Here is a 22,624-nt window from a genome sequence, read left to right as displayed (position 1 = left end):
GAGAGGCAGAGACCTAGGCAGAGAGAGAAGCAGGTTTCCCACAGGGAGCTGATGTAGGGCTCGATCCCAGGACCCTGGGATCACAACCTGAGCTAAAGGCAGACACTCAACTGCTGAGCCACCCAGGCATCCCTAAATAAATGCATTTAAAGTCATAAATAGTTTTGGGCTCTATATAATCAGATCACCTTCTTTTATCTAGGTTGCATTGGAGATGATCAAGGTAGCTGGTGACTATCCATTTGAAGCTTACAAAAATTGTTTCCTTAACTTAGCTATTCCAATTATAGTGTTTACAGAGACATCTGAAGTAAAAAGAACTGAAATCAGGTATGCATGAAAGTCTATTTCTCTTCAATAATAAAAAATGAAATAAAATTTTTACCTTCTAAAAGGAAAATATCATAGTTTCACGTCTCCTTTTCTTATGGACATAGTAATCCTTGCTAAGACTAAGTCAAAATCCCATCTTCATGAAGCATTTCTTTTTTTTTTAATTGAGACATAACTGACATGCATTAGATTAGTTTCAGGTGTGCAACCCAATGATTCAACACCTAAATGTATTAAGAAATGATCAGAATAATAAGTCCAGTCAACATCACCATACAGAGTTAAGCATAGTCTTTCCCTTGTGATATTTTAAGATCTGCTCTCTTAGCAACTTTCAACTATACAGCATAGTATTATTAGCTATAGTCACCATGCTGTGTATTATATGCCCATGACTAATTTATCTTAAAGCTGGAAGCTCACACCTTTTGACTCTTTTCACCCATTTTGCTCATACCCCAGTCCCACCTCTGGCAACTACTAATCTGTTGTCTCTATCTCTGAGCTCAGTTTCACATTGGTTTCTTTTTTTTTAAGATTCCGCATCTGAGTGAGATCATAGATATTATTGTCTTTTCTGACTTATTTCACTTAGCATAATGCTAATGTTGTTCCAAATAACAAGATTTCTTTTATTGGGGGTACTGATATGTCTTGGAGTTACTTACTCTCATTTTCTTTGGATAAATACCCAGAAGTGAAATTGCTGGATCATATGGTAATTCTAGTTTTAATATTTTAAGGAACCTCCGTACTGTTGCCAACACTTGGTATTTCTTGTCTTTAGTTTTAGCCATTCTAATAGATGTGAGGTGATAACCTCATTATGGTTTTGATTTGCATTTCCCAGGTGTTTAGTGATGTTGAGCACTTTTTCATACCTGTTTGTATGTCTTCAGGTTCTTTATATATTTTGGTTACTCACTCCTTATCAGATTCATGATTTGCAAGTATTTATTTCCATTCAGTAGGTTGCATTTTCTTTTCTTTTTATTTTTTTTTATTTATTTATTTATTTTTTTTTATTTTTTTTTATTTTTTTTTATTTTTTTTTATTTTTTTTATTTATGATAGTCACAGAGAGAGAGAGAGAGGCAGAGACACAGGCAGAGGGAGAAGCAGGCTCCATGCACCGGGAGCCTGATGTGGGATTCGATCCCGGGTCTCCAGGATCGCGCCCTGGGCCAAAGGCAGGCGCCAAACCGCTGCGCCACCCAGGGATCCCCTTTTCTTTTCTTTTTAATTCAATTTATTACTTCTGGCATAGCAGGTAACATGAGCTTCATGTTTGCATTGTTTTCTCTTGCCCTCCAAGTCCCATGCGGATAATGCAGAACATCCAGGTTGATACTATACATGCAATAGATCTGTTACAGCTAAGGAACACTGAGCTTAAGAATACCCCAATTTTATGCAAAGACTGCTGGCAAATCTGAACACTTATGCCCAGCAGAGAGGCATTATCTTTATTGCCTTGTCCAGGAATCAGATCTGTTCTCTGACCTGAAGAGCGACACTATTTCATCATTCAAGGCTGTTTCCTCTGAAAACATCCCTGAAAGGATATTTCTAGATAAAAGCTATCATAAGACATGTCATGAGTGAAAAATTGCCTCCCAGTAATGAGTATAGAAAGCCTGGATCACTAGTCACTTTACAGAACCAATGGAACATCCCTGGTTTATTTACTTCTAGATTTCTTTTATGTAAGATTATTAATTTGAACAATTAACCACTGTTCATTTTGTCTGCCTTTTCATTTTGTTGATGGTTTTCTTTGCTATGTAGAAGCTTTTTAGTTTGATGTAGTCCCATTTGTCTACTTTTGCTTTTGGTATCAAATGTAAAAAACTTATCACCAAGCCTGATGTCAAGAAGCTTACTTACCACTTTTGTTTTCTTCTAGGAGTTTTATGGTTTCAGATCTTACATGCAGGACTTTCATTCATTTTCAGTTAATTTCTTTTTTAAGATTTTATTTTTAATTAATCTCTACACCCAAAGTGGGGCTCAAACTTAACCCCAAGATGAAGAGTCACATGCTCTTCTGGCTGAGCTAGTCAGGCTCCCCTTGAGTTAATTTTCATATGGTGTAAGATAGTGGTCCAATTTTATTCTTTTGCTTTATGTGAAGCATTCCTGGCTAAACTGCCATAGAACACTCACAACAGTTAATCTACTACATTACTTAGCATTGTACTTTGTTATGGTTTCATCCGTTTTTTCTTAATTCAGATGAGTTAGAAGGCATTATAGTGTCTTACTGATCTATCATAACATTTAGAATCTGGTTCCAGAAACTATGTGACAGAACAAAACAATCCCCCTGGACTTTCATTTTTCACTTTCAAATTGACAACAACCACAAATTTGAAAATATCGGTCTTGGCAAGAGTGGGAACCACTCTCCTCATACATTACTACTGATAAGAGTATAAAATAGTATAACCCATAATAAGAGAAATATAGTGCATTATTTCAAATTTGTAGACACATTTGCACTCATCTCAGATGATATATTTATAAGATATTCATTGTAGCATTGTTTATCATAGCCAAAGATTGGAATAACCCAGCTGTTCAGTAATAGGGGACTGAAACATCCACAGAGAGAAACCCATGTACCTGTTTAAATAGAGAACTCTCTTGCCTAAGAGATACTGATTTATTATGAGACACTGGAAGGATCAACAAGGTACTGATAAAAGTGGCTACCTTGTATGGTATGATAGGGAAATAAGTTATATTTTTCTTTTTCCTTTATGTTATTATGTAGCTAAGTAACAAATTATGAACTTCTGGGGCTTTTTATTATTACTAAAGGGAAAAAATTAAAATTTTTTGTTCTGAATATTTTTCTACAACAGAAATGGAATATCATTTACAATTTGGGACAGATGGACAATACATGGAAAAGAAGACTTCACCCTCTTGGATTTCATAAATGCAGTCAAAGTGAGACACTTATTTACTTATTAGTTCATTAGTTGAAGGTTTTCATAAATATTCAGAAGTTTGTCAAGTGTCTTTTTACTGGTTGTAATATATTGTCACCCAGCCTTTTATATTTGGACATGGCTTTGACTGCCATCTTTTGGGTATTTACTTTTAGGAGAAGTATGGAATTGAACCAACGATGGTGGTACAGGGAGTCAAAATGCTTTATGTTCCTGTAATGCCAGGTCATGCAAAAAGATTAAAGTTAACGTAAGTATTGAACCTCACATCAGAGGATTCACAAGAATTAAAACATAAGGGGAATGCACACTGGAAAATCAAATAGATTTACCTCTGCTAATTTAACTAGATTTTGTTAATATCACTGTCTCCTAAAAATCAGAATCATTGTTGATAGCATCAGTGTTTTAACCCAGGAGCAAGTCAGATGACATGTTAACTTGTATTAAATAAATAAAAATTAGCATAAAAATATTTGTCCTATGCATCTCTGCATAATGGGTGGTTTAACATATGTAAGTTTTAACTATGATTATCAATTAATGAGAGTAATCACTTTTTAATTACTATAATCCAGGCTTATTGATCTATATTTGAAACAGCAAAATTGCTGTTACATAGATAAGGTATTAATTTGCTTTATATTATTTTGTCATTAGGATCCCTGAGTATCTTTTTGATATATTAATAGTATTCCCTGTATACTACCTAGATGAGAATAGAATGTGTGGTCCTGAAGCATATTGATTAGTAGAATTTAAAATTTGTTGTAAGTAATGCCCAATAGTGCTTTATAAGTTGGCCAGTATTTGGAATCTCCAGCATGATATACTTTGTGAATGATATTTTTTATTTATTATATCTTCATTTACCAGATGTTTACTAAGAACATTAAGTACCTATTAAGTGGCTAGAGAAGCTTGGCTTCTGAAAGACCTGAATTCACATCCATGCCCAGCTACTTGTTTTGCCACATTGAGTAGCTTACTGAATGTTTTTGAAACTTAGTTTTCTGTCCACAACTAGGAATGATTGTCCCCATAGCTGTTGATCATTAAAATAGTAGTAAAGACTAGCAGTATAATAGCAACCAAGGGGTAGTCCATAAATGTTACCCCTGTAAATCTTTTGTTAATATACATCTTTATTAAATAGCCTGTGCCCTCAAGGAATTCACAGTCTATTATGAAAAAGAGACATGTTAATCATTAAAATGTAATTGAATAATTAGTATAATAAATATTTTTACAGAATACCTTAGGCACTACTAACTCAATCCTTCACTTTAGGGTAGATTTCATTTGAGCTACCTTTGAAAAGGGTATTAGGCAAAAGCAATAGCTTATGCAAAAGCATTTAGGTAATAAAGAGCATGCATGATCTATTTGGAAAATCAGTATTTTGGAATAACTTAAGGATGAGATGATGAGAATGAACGGTAGAAAGAATGAGAAGTTATAAATGGGACAAACTATCTTTGTAAAATGGCAAGAGCTATTATTGACATTTAAATAGATTACATAGTTCAAAGCCTGATATGAGATAGGTACATGGCATATGATACATAATATTATTAGGCAAGAGAGTAAAATCAGATTTGCGTCCTAAGAGTGTTCTGGCAGCAGAGTAGATTGCAGGTAGGAGAAAGCTGACTCAAAACTAATCCAGTAATCAAAGGAAATACAGATGATAACTTAATTTAAGATAGTATCAGTGATAATCGCTACAATAGGTTTATTTTAGTAAATAAGATATACATGGGATATAAGGTAAAGGTAAAGCTTATGTCTTTCATTGTGATTAGCTTGCATTTGAAGATTTAAATCTAGTTTGCTTTTTACTCTTTACATAGAAATGCTTAAAGAATTTATGATGCCTCCACACTTTATAGGAAATATGAGAATAATTGACTTTTAAAATACATTGCTTACATTTTGGTTTTGGGCGAGAGCATTGTCTTTTAGCAAATGGTCTGTTTTCTTTATCAATATTAACGGTAGTCCAGACTGATTCACTGTTACATAAATGAATGTCTTGAGTTTAGAGCTTTTAGTAAAGAAAAATTGTAACATATGAAAGCAGATGAATTATTAGACTTTAAAATAAATGTGAAGTCCAGACACACAGGTCCAGATTCTCTGGGCAACATTACATGGGAAATCACTCTTTCATTTTACAGAATTTACCAAATTATTTGTCCTTGATTATTTTTCTTAGAATGCATAAACTTGTGAAACCTTCTACTGAAAAGAAATATGTGGATCTTACTGTGTCATTTGCTCCAGACACGGATGGAGATGAAGATCTGCCTGGACCTCCAGTAAGATACTATTTTAGTCATGACACTGATTAACGGAAGTTGTCTTAAATTTTCTCCAGGACTACTTGATTTTGGAAAGATTGCACTTAATTCAGGAATGAAAAAAAATCAATTCATAATACTATGAATTTCTCTTTGATGAAGCCTTAATTTAAGGGAAACATCAGTAGAAAACTACAGTGAAGAATTTTAAAGCATTTTGGAACATAATATACACTTGTCTAGTGCTTCATATGTGGATATGATCACAAGCAATTTTGAACTGGAATGATGTTTTATAATGCTTACAAAAAATTTGTGTATTAACCTCTGTGGATGAAAAGAAGGAAAAAAAATATTCGTCACCAGAAGAGATAAAAGATCAAAAAATTGAAAATAACAGTTGCAACCATTCAAACAGTTTAATCTTTATTTTGTGAATTTTTTTTTTTGTTGTTTACTATTCGAGACCCAGTTTTCCGATACAAAAGTGTTTGGCACCCTGCACCTCTTATAGTTAGGCTTTTGAGTTTAATACCAGGGGGAAGAGGGAGATGGTAGCAGTGGATGAAGAGTAGCCATTTTAAATTATATAGTTACAGTTTAATGTCCTGGTAATTTAACCGGAGTTTGTTAATATCACTGTCTCCCCAAAATTAGGATCTGTATTAATAATAGCGTCACTGTTATAACCCATGAGCAGTAGATCAGATGACACATGTTAACTTGTATTAAATGTTAACAGTATTATATGAACTCTGACAACCCTCTTAGAGGATCCATGAATGTGAACAGATAAATGTGGCTAATCATTGGATTCTTCAATATGCCTTCTAACGTGGCTATTTTATTTATTTGGAGCTCTAAACATGATTGTCATAGTATATAAGACTGAAAGGTTTTGTAAAGGGAGTGTCCTTAGAAGTAGATGAAAACTAGAAATTAAAAAAAATCATTACTAGTCGAGTCTTGACTTTTTTTCTTCCAGCAACCTATTGGACAGAAAAAAAAATATTTTATTTTAAGGGAAACATATATTTTATCCTGCATTCCCAGAAAGGGAGTTGACAAAGATAAAAATTTATTTTTTTAGGTCTTTAATGGTAGAAACTCTGTTTTCCGATAGGAGATATTGCAGTAAATTTGTATAAATGTTTTCATTAAAATGATGTAAAATGTACTCAACACTGTAAACTTGGTAAAAGCAGCAAGTGTTTCTTCAAGGCTGTCATGCATTCTAAAGCAATTGGCATTTTGTAACCACAGGAAGTCAGTTCTCTAGCTGCTTTTCATCTGATCCCCTGTCCAGGCTACTAATAGATTTTGATAAACTCGACTAGAGTCACATCAGTATTACTCCCATTTGGTATCTTTATATACTCTCTGCTTAACTTTCCTTTTATTTATAAATAGTTGAAATTACTTTGTCAACCAGCTGTATTATTTCATTCTTTTGTAAAAGTATCAGCCAATTGGGAAAATATATTCGGAGTGGAATGTGAATTTGTATGAATAAAAGGATATTCTGCATTGGAGGCAAGGATAGGTGGATGGGATGAGTTTAAAGGAAATGGATACCCTTGATATAAGTAATTTTTCTTCAAGAATAATGTTTAAAATTCCTTAAAATTGAATTCAGGAACATCAAAGTCAATGGCTTAGAACTCTTGGCTAGCAATAATAAAAGGACTTTTCTATAAGAAGCCTTTTCCCCATTTTCACTCTGCTTTTATGATAGTAACTGATGTTTTTCAGGGAGTCTTTCAGTAATCCTCAACTGTGATCTGATGGCTTACTCTTATTTAAATCTCCACATCTCTTCAGAAGTAAATTTGGAACCCTGCTATCAGTTCTTATTTATAGTAATCAGTGCTTTAATAGATATAAACAAAACCAACATGGATTAAGTTCATTTTGTGATTAAGCCTGAAACATATTTTTAAACCATTTGTTTTCTTTTTTTTTTTTTTTTTTTAAGATTTTATTTATTTATTAATGAGAGAAAGACAGAGACACAGGCAGAGGGAGAAGCAGGCTCCATGCAGGGAGCCCAACATGGGACTCGATCCCAGGTCTCCAGGATGAGGCCCTGGGCTGAAGGTAGCTTTAAACCGCTGAGCCACCCAGGCTGCCCAAGCCTGAAAGATTTTATCATTGCTTTTTCTTTTCCTGTAGGTAATGGTTATTACCATTAATTTCTATTTAGTTCTAAGCTGGAAAGCCAGGGTGTGAAGTTAATGACATTTTTTGTCATTATCTGTTTTATTTCTGTACCACGAGATCACTTTTGGTGATTAAAATACCAGGTATAAAAATTATTTGATTTTGTATGGTACCACTGAGTGATTTTTTTTTACTACTAAAAATAAATTAAGAAATTTGACAGTATCTTTGTAAATCCTATTCCATGGTTGACTCCAGAGATTTCCAATTTTGCTAATCATTTTCTGAGTAACATTGCTTTGGTATTTCCTAATTTTCAAGTTTGCAGTCATGAAGATATAATAGTCGCTGTGTGTAGAGGAACATTACTTCAAAGTACTTTTGGCTCCTGGAGATTCTGTTAAAACAGTTGAGAAAATAGTGACTGTAAAACCTAAAAGGTCTGGTAAATATCTCACTGTTGGTTGGGGATATCTAAAGTATATTCCTTTAAAAAAAAAAAAAAAGATTTTTATTTTATTTTTAGTAGACTTCACGCCCAATGTCAGGCTTAAACTCATATATAACCCTAAGGCCAAAGAGTCACCTGCTCTACTGACTGAGCCAACCAGGCACCTTTATAAAGTATATTCCTTTTTGGAGTTCAAAACTTATTTGATACTCATCAGTAATTCCTCTAAATTTTCCCAAAGCTAGAACTTAGAAATAGATGTTTATCTTTGTTTTTATTTTTTTGTCAATTATAACACCCCCTGTTTAGAGTCCACTGTTTTATAATTTATAATTAGTAAAATGAAGACAGAAAATTGTTCTCCTGAGATCTTAAGGAAAAATCTTTTGACCTAATAATTTAAAACTATAATGAACAGTTAAATTACAAAAATTCATTGTAATTGTAAATAAGAAATCTTTTTGTATGCAGTCAGTAAGTATGGATTTAACTATTTTACTTTCAACAATTTCAAAACATAAATCAGGAAGTTGAAATCTTGGGGATCAGAGTAAGGAATAGGTAATTTTCAGTGTTCATTTTTCTCTTGCCATTTCTTAGCTTTGTTTTTTAAGTTCAGAAATATATATTCAAATATATATATATATATACACACACACATATACACACACACACAAGAGTATATAGAAAATAAATACATAGTTTAAGGATTAATTTTAAAGTAAGGGCTGGTAACTACCTGTCAAATCAGTAGAACATTGGCAGCAGCTCAGAAATGTCCGTTGTAGTCCCTTCTCAGTCACAACCAACTTCCCTACACATATCCTTTGATAATACCACTATGCTACCTTTTGTGATAATTCTTTGTTTCTATTTATAGTGTTAACCACCTATCATGTACTTAAAACAATATAGTTTACTTTTTTATTGTTTTTGAACTTGGTATAAATGGAATCAGACTTTTTTTTTTTTTTTGTGGTTGCTGCTCTCATCATTCAACATGGGAATCATCCATGTTGCTTATAGCCACACTTTATTCATCATTGTTATGTAGTTTACCTTTGCATTAATACATCACAATTTATTTATTCATTCTATTGACTATGGGATGTTTTTAGTTTGGGGCAATCACAGTTGCTCAGTGAACATTGTATGTATTTCCTAGTGCAGCTAAGGTATATACCTATATACGTAGGAATGGAATTGCTTGCTCTTAGGTATTCACATCTTAAGTTTTATTAGACCATAACAGACCATAACTGCCTTAGCAGTAGAGATATCCTGTATTTGCTTACCCCATTCAATACTGGTATTAACAGAATTTTTTTTTTTAATTTTGCCAACCTGCTGGATTGTACAGTTGTATGTTATTGAAATTTTACTCTGTATTTCCCTAACGACCAGTGAAATTGAGCACCTTTTTCTGAGTTTGTTGGCCACTTTGACTTTCTTTTTTGCAAAGTGTCTTTTCAATTCTTTTGACCATTTTTCTGTTGTATTAGCAGTCTTTTCCCTCATTTATCTATAGAAGATCTTTATAAATCCTGTTTTTAGTTAGCTACATATTTCCAAATATCTTCTCCCACTCTGGCTTGCCTTTCCCTCTCTTCTTCATGATGTTCCTTGCTAAAAAGAATTTCTCAAAGGTTAGATACTAAGAAGTATCAGTCTTTTGTTTTAAGGTTAGTGTATTTCGTGAGTTGCTTAAAACAGTGTTCTCTATCCAAGGTCATGCAGGTACCTCTCTATATATTGTTTTATAAAGGCTTTAGCTTTGCCTTTCACGTTTTCAGTTTTCAATTTATGAGGAATTAATTTTGTGTATGCTGGGTGTGCCTCACCATTTATTGAATTGTGAAACATGTTCTTTTACCAAGTATGTTCTTTTCTGGATTTTTATTTCTCCTTTTCTATCCCTGTGCTAGTAATTTCATCACTGTAGCTGATTTATTGATTTTTCTATTTGGCAGAACAAGTCCTCCGAACTTATATAAAAGTGTCTTGGTTATTCTTAGCCCATTGTATTTTCAGTTCTCAAATTTCTAATTACAAATATGCAAATTCTGTCACTCGTAGCTTCTTCAGCTGTCTTGCTGAATTTTCAATCTTTTATCTACTTGAACATGAAAAGCATGATTATTTCATAGTCTGTGTTCATTCTCAAATCTGGAACTCTCCTGTGGGACTGTTTTTATTTTTCTTTTATTTCAGCTAATCATTATCTTACATCCTGTGTGTATGGTGATCTTTAATTATATGCCAATATTATATTTGAAAAGTTGCTTTTAAAAATAACTTGATGTCCCGCATTGTATTTTCATCCTCCACATAGGCACTTAGCCACTAGTAACTTGACCAATTCCAGAGTCGAGTTTTTATGAGTTACCCATATGACTCCAAGTTGAACTGTAGACCACTATTGCTCTTACTTCCTGTTTACCCTTATTCCTACAGCCTTTCAGAGTTGGCTTCAAAGTGTAGATTATTCTTTTTCTCTGTTTTCTTGCCTTTTAAAAATTTTTTGTACTTTTTTTATTCTACATATGCCAATTACTAATTATTAACCCTCAACTCTAGACACTTTATTGTACTCTAGAACTTTGTAAACTGCATTTCTTTTTTGCCATTTGGCTTTCTTTAGGTTCCACAAATAGGTGGCACTAGGAGGAGGACTGGAATGCTGGAGAATTTTACCTTTGCCATTTGCTTCCTAATATTGTCAGCATCACCTCAACAGTGGCTTTTCTTCCAGTAGTTTCTGATTGGTTCTTAGGCTCTAGTTTTTCTCTGGCACTCTGCAGGGTATCTCTTCTAGGGTTCAGGTTCTAATAATGTCACCCACTTCCCTTTAATAACTGATGTTTTCAATTCTCCCAAAATCTGTTTAGCCAATTCTTTATGTTAAATTCTTCTTTAATATGCATGATACGGTTTTTCTTTTGCTGGGCTATACCCACTTTTTTTTCTCTTCTCTAGTTCAGTGGCTTTTGTCTTTTGATGATTAACCTGTATTATAATATGCACATTCAGATTAAGCCAGACTAAATTTAATGATTATCTTTACATTTTGCTGATTGAAGTTTGCAACCTCCTCCAGCTCTTCTTTGAACCTGAATAAGACTTTATGACTGCCCTGATATAACAAAATGCATCATATGTAACTACAACTTTTGAGGTTAGGTCATAAAAGGCTATAGGTCTTCTACTTCTACTTTCCCCTCTTGGAAAGCCCACCTTTGGATTCCAGACATCATGTCATAAGGAAGCCTAAACTAACCCACATGAAGAAACTGAGGTCCCCAACCCACAGCCAGCATCAGGTGTCCGACATGAGTAAGCAAGTTCAGAGGATTCCAAGCCCAAAGCTTAATGGAGTGGAGACAAGCCATCCTTGCTGTGTCCTACCAAATTCCTGACTCACAGAATCCATAAACATGGATGGTTTATTCTAGTAAGTTTTGGGATTATTTATTAGGCAGTTACTATGTTCTAATAACTGAAACAACTCTCATTCCCAGATTGCTTACTATGATCATGTATTTTATTTCTATTATGCACTTTAATTCAGTAGTTATTTACATAAATGTCTTTTAATATGGCAAGACTATTTTGTCTATGTCGTCAGTGTTTGTATTTACCCATACATATATTTCACCTCCTTTGCTCTTTATTCTTTTTTTGTATCTCAGGCTTACCATCTGAACTAAATTTCTACCTGAAATGTTTTAGAATTTCATAATTCTAAAGTGGTGAGAGTCCACTGGTGGCATACTTACTCATGGTTTCTTTGAAAATATTTTGCCCTCATTCTGCAAAGAGACTTTTGCTGAATGTAAAATTCTAATTTGGGCTTCATTATCTTTCATTGGAGATATTTTTCTTCTGTCTTTGAACTTCCCCTGTTGCTCTTGAGTCAGCATCAGGTGAGTTAAACATTGAAATCTCTTGGGTAGCGCGGGTGGCTCAGCAGTTTAGCGCCGCCTTCAGCCCAGGGTGTGATCCTGGAGACCCGGATCGAGTCCCACGTTGGGTCCCTGCATGGAGCCTGCTTCTCCCTCTGCCTGTGTCTCTGCCCCTCTCTCTCTCTCTTTCTCTCTCTCTCCCTGTCTCATGAATAAATAAATAATATCTTTAAAATAAATAAAGGGAGAAAAAATAAATCGATCTGCCTTCATTTTACGAAGTGTAATTATTATGTATCTGGGTATGGATTTCTTTTATCATTGTTGTTTGGGATTTGTTCAGCTTTCTGAATTCTAGATTTGAGTCTTTTATTACTTCTAAGAAAATCTTGATACTACTCCTTTGCATATTGCCTCTTTCCCCATTCTCTTCTGTGGGGATTCTCATCAAACACCACAGACTCTGCCTTCTATGTTTAAAACGGTCTTTTCTATATTTTCCAGTTGTTCTTGTTTCATCATGCTTTATTCTGCACCATTTCTTCTGACCCATATTCTACTTTGCTTCTCTTCATCTGTTTTTTATGTTACAACCATCCATTTTGTTTTTATTTTTTGTCTGTATTTTTCAGTCCTAGAAGTTCTGTTTGGTTCTTTTTTCTTGTTTTTAATAGCTAGATTACATTTTATAGTTTTCTGTCCCCTGTAGAAATTTTCTAATATCTATTATTTAAACTATAAGGACCATCTTATGGCTTTGTCTGTCATTTTCAGTTACTGTAGTTTCTATTGTTTCTCCCAGCTGACTTTGTTGATGGTCTTTTAAATTTTTTTAAAGATTTTATCTTATTTTAAAGATTTCATTCATGAAAGACACACAGATAGAGACAGAGACATAGGCAGAGGGAGAAGCAGGCTCCATGCAGGAAGCCCGATGTGGGACTCGATCCCGGGACTCCAGGATCACGCCCTGAGCCAAATGCAGACGCTCAACCACTGAGCCATCTCGGCATCCCTAATGGTCTTCTTTTAGACTCTCCGCGTTGGCTAGTTCCTCAACTTTGATTTCTGTGTCCCTGGTCCATTCCTTTTCACTTTATTGCAGTCAACCACATTACCTCATCATCTTCAGGAGTCTGTTTTTTTTAAGCATTGTATATTAAGCACTGTATACTCTTACAGAATGCAAGAGAATTCACCCTTAATATTTTAAGATTTTGCACATTGGAACTCTTCACTCTCTTATTTCTTAACAATATTTGGCCTAACCTCTCAATTGTAAGGCCCTCGAGAATAAGAGATTTGATATAGTTCTTTTATAATCTTTGCATCAGTTACACATTTGATATCAGGAGATTTTTTTTTTAAGATTTTATTTATTCATGAGAGACACAGGCAGAAGGAGAAGCAGGCTCCTTGCAGGGAGCCTGATGTGGGACCCGATCCCAGGACCGTGGGGTTATGCCCTGAGCCAAAGGCAGATGCTCAACCGCTGGGCCACCCAGGCGTCCCTATCACAGGAGATTTTTAAAAAGCAGTTTGCATACTTGGCTATAAATAGCACACTTTATTGTGTGTGATAAAAATGCAGATTTCTGGATCAGTAATCCCCAGAAATTAACTCTCTAGTCTGAGGGAGGCGTAGGATTCTGCATACGTTCCAGCATCCCATATAATTCATTGAACTGGTTTGCTAGGACTACTGTAATGCCACAGACTAAGTGGCTTAAACAACAGAAATTTCGCACACTTCTGGAGGCTAAGCCTGATCAAAGATGTTGATTTTTTTCTGAGGCTTCATGGTCTTGTAGATGGTCATCTTCTCCCTCTGCCTCACATTGTCTTTCTTCTGTGTGTGTGTGTCCTGATTTCCTCTCCTTTTCAAGACACATCTATATAAATTGTTGGAGCTAAGAGGACCTAACTTACTCATTTTTTTCTGATGAGGAAATCAAATAAAACAACCAAATAACTAGAACCAGGAGTACAATATAAGCCATATCTTTTCATTCTTACTTGATTGCACAAGTGATTCTTAAATTTGATGACACCAAAAAACATGGGTTGATTTTAAGCTAGCAAAAAGACAACATCAGGGGAAAACATGGAAATTGATCATTTTTATTTCTGGTAAAAGAAAATGGCCTAGAGTTTTTCCATTAGAAAAGAGCTTCTTCTAGTACATTTCATGTCTCTGGTTTCTAAGTAGATAATTCGAATGATTTATATTTGATAAATATTGGTCAAATCAGATTTGAAACCTCACTGAAACCTAGTGAGGCTTTTTTGGAATTGTGAGAATTTAGGAGAATCTGCTGTGGAAAATTGTATAGAGGGAAATGTATTTAATTGAAGCCTAGGAAAATAAAAACTTCATTTAGAAAGGACCAGATATATGTTTCCAGCTTATATCATTGCATAGGAATGTGTATATCTATGAGTTACCCTCACAGCCATATTCTGTAGTTTCCCCATAAATTGGTTTCATTCAAGTAAGATGATGAAATTGTATGCTACAGTGTTTAATTCTGGTATTCAGGTAAGTGACTTGGTAATCAGGATCAGGAAAATAGAGGTGTAATAATTTTCTTTACAAGCAAGATGTTCATTTTTTAAAACAAGTTATCAAGATATATAAAGGTAGTTTTCCTATTTTAATTTCACACAATGTGTAGTTTTTCTCCTATCTTTCCCTTCTTTCTGTGGTGAGTTCTTAGCCTAAAAATTGTGTCTAGAAACACTTAGAGATCCAATATCAAGCCAGAGGGCAGTTCTTTATTTTTTTATGTGAATTGATTTTCCTGTTGTACTTGGAACATTGGTAGTGTGTTTAATAAATGTTAGTTAATTAAATAATGAATATTCACATGCTTTTTTATTTTATTCATGACTTGTGATTTGGCTTCTAATAAATTTTTCTCTAGGGAACATTTTTTTCTTCCTGACTAGCTTAATATCAAGTTACCTACTCTACCATATTTTAAAGTGCTTTTAATTTTGCTTGTTGTTTTTTAGATTTTAAGTAATCTCAACACCCAGTGTAGGATTTGAACTCAGAACCTTGGGATTAAGAGATGCATGCTCTACTGACTGAGCCAGCCAGGCACCCTAAAAGTGACTTTTAGTTTAAACTGTTAATTTATGAAGGTGGGAAAAAATAAACTGAGGAAATATCTTTGACCATTCTGGTTCCAGCATTGCTTTTCCTTTTGATGTCAGAGAAAAAGTTGAATGCTGACATGGGTTACCATCAAAGATCAAAGAAAAAGAGGATCCCTGGGTGGCTCAGTGGGTTAGCGCCTGCCTTTGGCCCAGGACATGATCCTGGAGACCTAGGATCAAGTCCCACATCAGGCTCCCTGCATGGAGCCTGCTTCTCCCTCTGCCTGTGTCTCTGCCTCTCTCTCTCTCTGTGTCTCTCATGAATAAATAAAATCTTTTTTAAAAATCTAAGAAAAAACTTATTTTCTTTTTGTTAGTATGTTTTTGGAAACACTTTAATTTTCTCTAAGTCTCCAGATTTTAACCCTTAGTTGCTCTACAACTCCCATTTCCTAACTTGAGGCAAATTAAAGCTAAGGGCTCCCGCATCCCCACTGTGCCTCAGTCCTGTGATTTCAAACTGCTTAAACAATTTAACGGTTTCCAAACTTTCCTTGAGGCTTAAGCACTTTGTCAAGAAGGGTTTTGGTCTTTTTATAATTGGTTTAAGTCCTTTCTCCACTCTCATTTACTCTTCCAGTTCACTCTTCCATCATCTTTCTGCTTTTCAAAGAAAATACATTACTCTATAGAAGATAGGCTGATTATTGAAGTCTCTCTCCTTGTGATCATCTAATTCAATCTGTTCATATGCCTCTCCCTTAGTGTTTTAACAAGGGAATCTGAAATGCAGGATTGGTTGAGTTATTTGTTTCTGATTACAAAGCAAACTGAACCAATTCAGCCACCAGAGCAATAGTGATCTGGTTGACTCTAATAGCATTGACGTTTTACATGAACAGCCCATTTTTGGTTATTTCTTTCCATTCTTAATTTTTTTTCTCTCTGGCCCTGCTCTGAGGATGGCTCGGACTCAAGGTGCTGCACTGTAGCAATAGAGGGCAGCACAAGCACCTAACACCCCCCAAAGAAAGCTCATCCTGGCCAGAGAACCTAGGAAAAGTGGACCCTGTGGACTGAAGAATAGGTGGACAGGGTGGGTGGGGTTTCCAGGGAGAAGGGTTGGAATTCTTGTTAGTTTTTTTTTTTTTAAGATTTTATTTATTTATCAAGACGTGACCCCGGATACCCAGGTTCGAGTCCCACATCAGGCTCCTTGCATGCTGCCTGCTTCTCTGCCTGTGTCTCTGCCTCTCTCTCTCTATCTCTCTCTCTGTCTCATGAATAAATAAAATCTTTGAAAAAAGAAAAAAGCCCCATCTTTATCTAGAAGACCAGGAAAAAGGAACTTTGGTAGCTGGAAAGTGGAAAAAACTTCCTGAAGAGGTGAGAGAACTGAAAAAGCATCCCCTAGTTCTGATGAAGTGAACATAAGTTCCACATTCACCCCTAAACTGTGCATGCACAGAACATGCAAAACATATAATGAGGGCTTTGAGAAGTAAAAACTACTGAACTATATAACACATATAGTTTATGTAGTTTATTATATATGTGTAAGTTTATAAACTAAAGTATAAAAACTGCCTACTTCCCAGGCCAATGCCCACTATATACATGCATGAAACAGACCCAAACCAACATAACAAAGGCTTGAAAACTGAACTGATGCAGGAACTTCTTCCCACCAAAAATAAGATAGAACTGCTTCAGTCTAATCCGTCTGTTCAGGATGATTGTCTGCTTTAAAAAAACAAACAAAAAACCTAGAGGCACCTGGGTGACTCCAACTCTTGATTTCGCTCAGGTCATGATCTCAGGATCCTGAGATCAAGCCCTGAGTCCGCACCACGCATGAAGCCTGTTTAGATTCTCTCTCCCCTTCTCCTGCCCTTCCCCACCCCAACCCCCTCTCAAAAAAAGAAAAGAAAAATGCAGAAGACCCAGCTAAGGCAGGCCCAAACTCCCGACCTACAGACAGGAAAGGATGGGGCAGGGGGCAAGTGGTGGAGAGAAAGAAAGGAAATGTGAATATCTGTATACAAATATCTGTGGAGATGTGACTCACTGAGGTTTTTTAAAAAGGCTTCAGAAATAAACATGAGTTTGGATTCCAACTTCATTTACTAGTGTTTCTGACTTCACTTCTTTAGTCTTGTGTGAAAACTACTTAGGTGGTGATTTTCTTGATCGTAAAACAAGGATAATAATCATAAGATTATTGGGAGGAATGAAATGAGACAATTCATATAATCATGGCACTTCATATGGTGCCTATCACAGAGTAAGTATACAGTCGTCCAGGCTCTAGTTACTTGCTTTGGTGCTTTCCTGTTTGTGAGAGTGACAGTTTTCCTCTAGGAAGAAGGGAGGGTTTCTTTCTCCTTCCCTAATGTTATGCTTATTCATTCATTTATGTATTCCCCCAATATCCATCAGCTTCCACTCTGTGCCAGGCCCTATACCAGTTCCTTAAAAGACATTACCAAAATCCACTCAAGAAAAAATGGATAATCTGAATTGTCCTACATCTATTAAAGAAATTGAATTCATAGTTAAAAACCTTCAGCAAAGAAATCTTCAGGCCCATATGGCTCATTGGGTATATCCTACCAAATATTGAAGTAAGAAAAAATACCAACTCTACACATATTTTCCAGACCACAGAGAAAGGCTGCCTAGCTAATTTTTTTATGGCAGCATTACACCAATACGAAAAATAGACAAAATAGAAGGGAACTTTCTCAGTCTGGTAAATCATCTTTTAAAACCTACAGGCAACGTTATACTTACTAGAGAAAGGTGGATGTTTTGTCCTTGAAAACAAAGCAAGATAAGGATTCCAATCGAATCATTTCTATTTATCATTGTTCTGGACATTGCAGCCAGTGCAATAATACACAGAAAATAAAACGTATCCAGATTGGAAAGCATTAAAGCTGTCTCTATTTATAGCTGGCATGATGTCTGCATAAAAAGTTAAAAGGAAAAAAAAAATTAAAAAAAAAAAAAAAAGGTTAAAAGGAATCTAGTGCTGCCTTGGAGACTCAATCGGTTGAGCACCGACTCTTGGTTTGAGTTCAGGTCATGGTCTCAGGGTCCCGGATCAAGCCCTATATCAGGTTCCATGCTCAGCACAGAGTCTGCTTGAGATTCGCTCCCTCTCCTCTGCCCCTGCTCTGGCTCCCTCACACTCTCTCTAAATAAAAAAAATTAAAATTAAAAAAAAAAAAAACTTTAGTAATGAATGGAAATGTAGCAAATGAAATCTTAGAATTCCAAGATCAGTAAACAAAAAAATATATTTCTATATATTACCAGTAAATAATTGGAATCAAAAATGTTAAAAACAGTATAGTTTGGGGATCCCTGGGTGGCTCAGCAGTTTAGCGCCTGCCTTTGGCCCAGGGCGTGATTCTGGAGTCCCGGGATCGAGTCCCGCGTCCGGCTCCCGGCATGAAGCCTGCTTCTCCCTCTGCCTGTGTCTCTGCCTCTCTCTCTATCATGAATTAAAAAAAAAAAAAAAAAAAAAAAGTATCGTTTACAATAGCACCAATAGCACCAAGAAATTAAATAGGTATTAATCTAACAAAATATGTGCAGGCAGGATCAGTATGCTAAAAACCATAAAGAACTCTAAAAGAAATCAAAGATAACCTAAATAGCTGGAGGGATATATTATTTCCCAGTTAGAAGAAAATAATGTCAAGATCTCTCAGTTTTCCCTGACCTCATCTAATGCTTCAAATTCCAAAACTCTGGAGGATTTTTCTGTAAGTATGTTGATTCTAAGACTTATGCTGAAAGGCAGAGAACTAGATTGGTCCAAACAATTTTGAAAGGAACAAAGTTGGATTCATATCTTCTGATTTCAAGAACTACTGTAAAGCTACAGTAATCAAGATAGCATGGTATTGGCAAAAGGATAAGAACATATATCAATGGAAATTTATCCACAAAAATATGGTCAGTTGATTTTTTTTTTACAAAGGTACGAAAGCTATTGAATGAAAAGATTATCTTTTTTTAAGTAACTGCTCAATTACATACCTAAATGCAAATAAAATCAATTTTCCCATTAAAATTAATTTTAAATGGCTCACAGACAATGTGAAACAAAACTATGACACTTCTAGAAGAAAACATAGGGAGAAAAATCTTTGTGATCTTAGGCAAAGAGTTCTCAGATACAACACCAAAAGTATCTATATACAGAAGCAAAAACATCATTTGTACTTCATTAAAATCTAAAACATGCTTTGCAAAAGGCACTGTTAATGAAAAACAATATTTGCAAATTATATCTGACAAATGACATATTCAAAATATGCACTGAATTATCAAAATTCAACCATAAGAAAACAAAACCCCAACAAAAATGTGGGCAAAAATAGTATTTTACCAAATAAGGTATGTGAATATCAAATAGCGCATGAGAAGATGCTCAATGTAATTAACCATTAGGGAAATACATTTTAAAACCAGAGGGAGGACACCTGAGTGGCTCAGTGGTTGAGCGTCTTGCCTTCAGCTCTGATTGTGATCCCCAGAATCTGGGATCGAGTCCTGCATCAGGCTCCCCACGGGGAGCCTGCTTCTCCCTCTATCTATGTCTCTGCCTCTCTGTGTTTCTTATGAATAAATAAAATATTTTAAAAATAAAACCACAGAGATACCACTACACACTTAATAGAGTTACTTTTTTTTTTTTTTTTTTTTTAATGACAATACCAGTGGGCTGTGTGGCTGGCTCAGTTGCTGGAGCATGCAACTCTTGATATCAGGGTCATGAGTTTAAGCCCTATGTGTGGTGTAGAGTTTACTCAAAGTTTTTAAAAAATGTTTTCATAATAATACCAAATGCTGGTAAGGATGCAACTACAAACTCTAACATCAATGGCAGATATGCAAAAAGAACTTGTGAAAAGTTTAGCAGTTTCTTACAAAGTTAAATGTACTCTTTCCATATAACCCAATAATCTCATTCCTAGATATTTTACCCAAGTGAAATGAAGACTTATGTTTACATCTGCATATGAATCTGTATATGAATATTTATATAGTCTAGTAATAATTGCCAAAAACTGGAAACACCCTAATACATTTTAATTGTTGAGTGGATAAACAAACTAGTTCTTCCATAGAGTGAAATACTATTCAGCAATAAAGAACAAGCTAGTAATACAACACTTGTGTGAATCTAGACAATATGAAGAATGAATGTAATCAGCCTCAAAAGTTTTCCATACTGTGATTCCATTGATATGACATTTTGGAAAATGCAAAACCATAGGAAAGGAAAATTATAGATCAGTAGTTGCCAGATCAGTAGTTGCCAGGGATTGTGGGTGAGAAGGGTTAACTATAAAGAAAGAACATTAGGGCATTTTTTTTAGGGGATGAAACTTTCTGTATCTTGATTCTGCTGGTGGTTGTCAAAACTCATTAGACTGTATACCAAAACAGGTGAATTTTATTACAAGCAGGTTAAATTTTTTTAAAAAAGAAGTATAGCTGTGTGCATAACACACATCACACTTCAATTTTTTTATTCAATTCACAGCTTCTCCTTTACCAGAAGCTCCAACAGGGCCATACGTGATCCTTAACACTGAGAATTTCTAGCCCAAGGACTTGAGGTTTCCTTCTCCTCTTAACAGCTCTGAGATATGTGAGAGAGCCTGAGCTAACTCCTCAAGTATTGGAGAGTACGTGAAGAGAGTGGTTCAGCCAGCTCCAGCCGGCTACCAGCAACAGATGTGTGATGAGACCAACCTGAAACATACAGCCCCAGTCAGGACACCAGCTGGTTACAGTTGTGTTAGTGACAAGTGAGACTAGCAGAAGAACTGCCCAACTGAATACAATCCAAATTGTCAATGCACAGAATTGTGAGCAAATACAATGGTGGTTGATTTAACTACCATGTTTTGGGGTGGTTTGTCCCACAGAATTAGATAACTAACATGAAACAAATTATATCAGATTCACTGCCACCCTAAACATTTTTTTTTAATTTTAGAGATGTTGCAGGAAATCCTTTGGTCTCTGAAAAAAAAAAAATCAATAATTACTTTTTACATTAATGATTATATTAATAGTAGATTTCTATAAATGGTGTTTTCCTGCATTACGCCTGCATAATATATTATTCTGGGGATATTCATAGTGATATATGTTCAGCCTTCGTAGTTATATTTTAAGAGAGGTGTTCAGAAATTAGTATACAGGAAAGGTCAAAGATGTGATAAAAGGGCTGAAGGAACCAATAACTTATATAGGACAAAGAGAGACTAAGGGAGGGACATTGTGGCTGCTTTTAAATATTTGATGGGATTTTAAAAATCCTGAGTTGTTTCAAAACCAGAAATTAGATCATATAGAAGTTAAAGAAAGAAATACTTCAGACTCAAGGAAGAATTCTCCAATATGAGCACTGATCAAAGGTGAGGTGTGCTGCCTCAAAAACCAGTGAGGCAACCATCATTAGGAATCTCCAAACAAGCTGAATGGTCACATCTTAGAGACATTTTCTATCCTGAGTTTGCAGGTGATTCCCATATAGATTGAGACACTGTACTAGATGATTTCCCTAAAGTTCTGACTCTAAGTTAATTTATTTGGCATCACAAGATTCATAATATGTTTTCAACATTGGACTTTTAAAGTTGCTGGCTTTTAAAATTTAATCAGACTTTTCAGATATGCCCTGATGCAGGTAAGCCAAACGAAGTTGTTTTTCCTCATAATCTGTAGGAACCGGGACTTATTTTGGTAACTGAGTCCAAACAAACTGGAAATATTTTATCTCTCCTGCCCACAGCTTTTGTCAAATAATCATATGTATCAGGGATTGTTTCAAAGGCTGGAAAGAAAGTATCACATTCAACCTGCCCTGCTTTGCCAAAAACAACTGCAAACAGGGCCAATTTCATGGTCATGTGAACTATGAAACTGCCTAGGATCCCATTCTTGGTTTAATGATCTATTATCACTGTTTTGAAATTCTTAATAATTTATGAACAAGGGGCTTCACAAATTCTGTAGCCAGTCCTGACTACTCCCTCCTTGTTGTCTTACACTCAGACTTATGCTTTTATAATGAAACAAGGTTCTCTCTCAAGTCACCTACTGCCTAATGGCCAATTCCCAACCTTCATCCATTTTAATCTGACTAGAGCATCTGGTATTGTCGACAGATCATACTCTTAAATCCCGTTTGGTTTCCATGGCTCTATTTCCATGACTCTGTATAAGGATGGTTTTCATCTTAACTTGTTTGATAAAGCCGAGTAGAATGATGGATGAAATTAGTAGTCACAATATATGCCTTATGGCTTTTCTTTCTCTAGAGTGGGATAGTACTCATCCCCCAGAATATATTGGTCACAAGGTCAGTGACAAAATGACTTACAA

General features: G+C 35.2%; 2 protein-coding genes across 11 annotated transcripts in view; one reads left to right on the top strand and one right to left on the bottom strand.

The window, feature by feature from the left end:
- The window catches only part of UBA6 (ubiquitin like modifier activating enzyme 6), an 82,884-nt gene extending 76,333 nt beyond the window's left edge, over positions 1-6,551 (top strand). For both annotated transcript variants that reach the window (XM_049093002.1, XM_025435541.3), the window contains 4 exons: positions 203-330; positions 3,201-3,288; positions 3,446-3,540; positions 5,509-6,551. In XM_049093002.1, the coding sequence (XP_048948959.1) occupies positions 203-330; positions 3,201-3,288; positions 3,446-3,540; positions 5,509-5,644 (447 nt within the window). In that variant the 3' untranslated portion in view covers positions 5,645-6,551. The remainder of the gene's footprint in view (positions 1-202; positions 331-3,200; positions 3,289-3,445; positions 3,541-5,508) is intronic.
- The window catches only part of STAP1 (signal transducing adaptor family member 1), a 57,234-nt gene continuing 40,690 nt past the window's right edge, over positions 6,081-22,624 (bottom strand). For 6 of the 9 annotated variants that reach the window (XM_049093005.1, XM_049093004.1, XM_049093009.1 and 3 more), the window contains one exon: positions 19,590-20,983. In XM_049093005.1, the coding sequence (XP_048948962.1) occupies positions 20,895-20,983 (89 nt within the window). In that variant the 3' untranslated portion in view covers positions 19,590-20,894. Of the gene's footprint in view, positions 6,583-19,589; positions 21,257-22,624 lie in introns of those variants that run through there. The other 3 variants (XM_049093011.1, XM_049093007.1, XM_049093008.1) reach the window with 2 other exon arrangements.

Source organism: Canis lupus, chromosome 13 (assembly GCF_003254725.2).
Source record: "Canis lupus dingo isolate Sandy chromosome 13, ASM325472v2, whole genome shotgun sequence".
Taxonomy (NCBI): domain Eukaryota; kingdom Metazoa; phylum Chordata; class Mammalia; order Carnivora; family Canidae; genus Canis; species Canis lupus.
The sequence above is the reverse complement of the archived record's forward strand: the minus strand, read 5'-3'. Positions and strand labels throughout refer to the sequence as shown.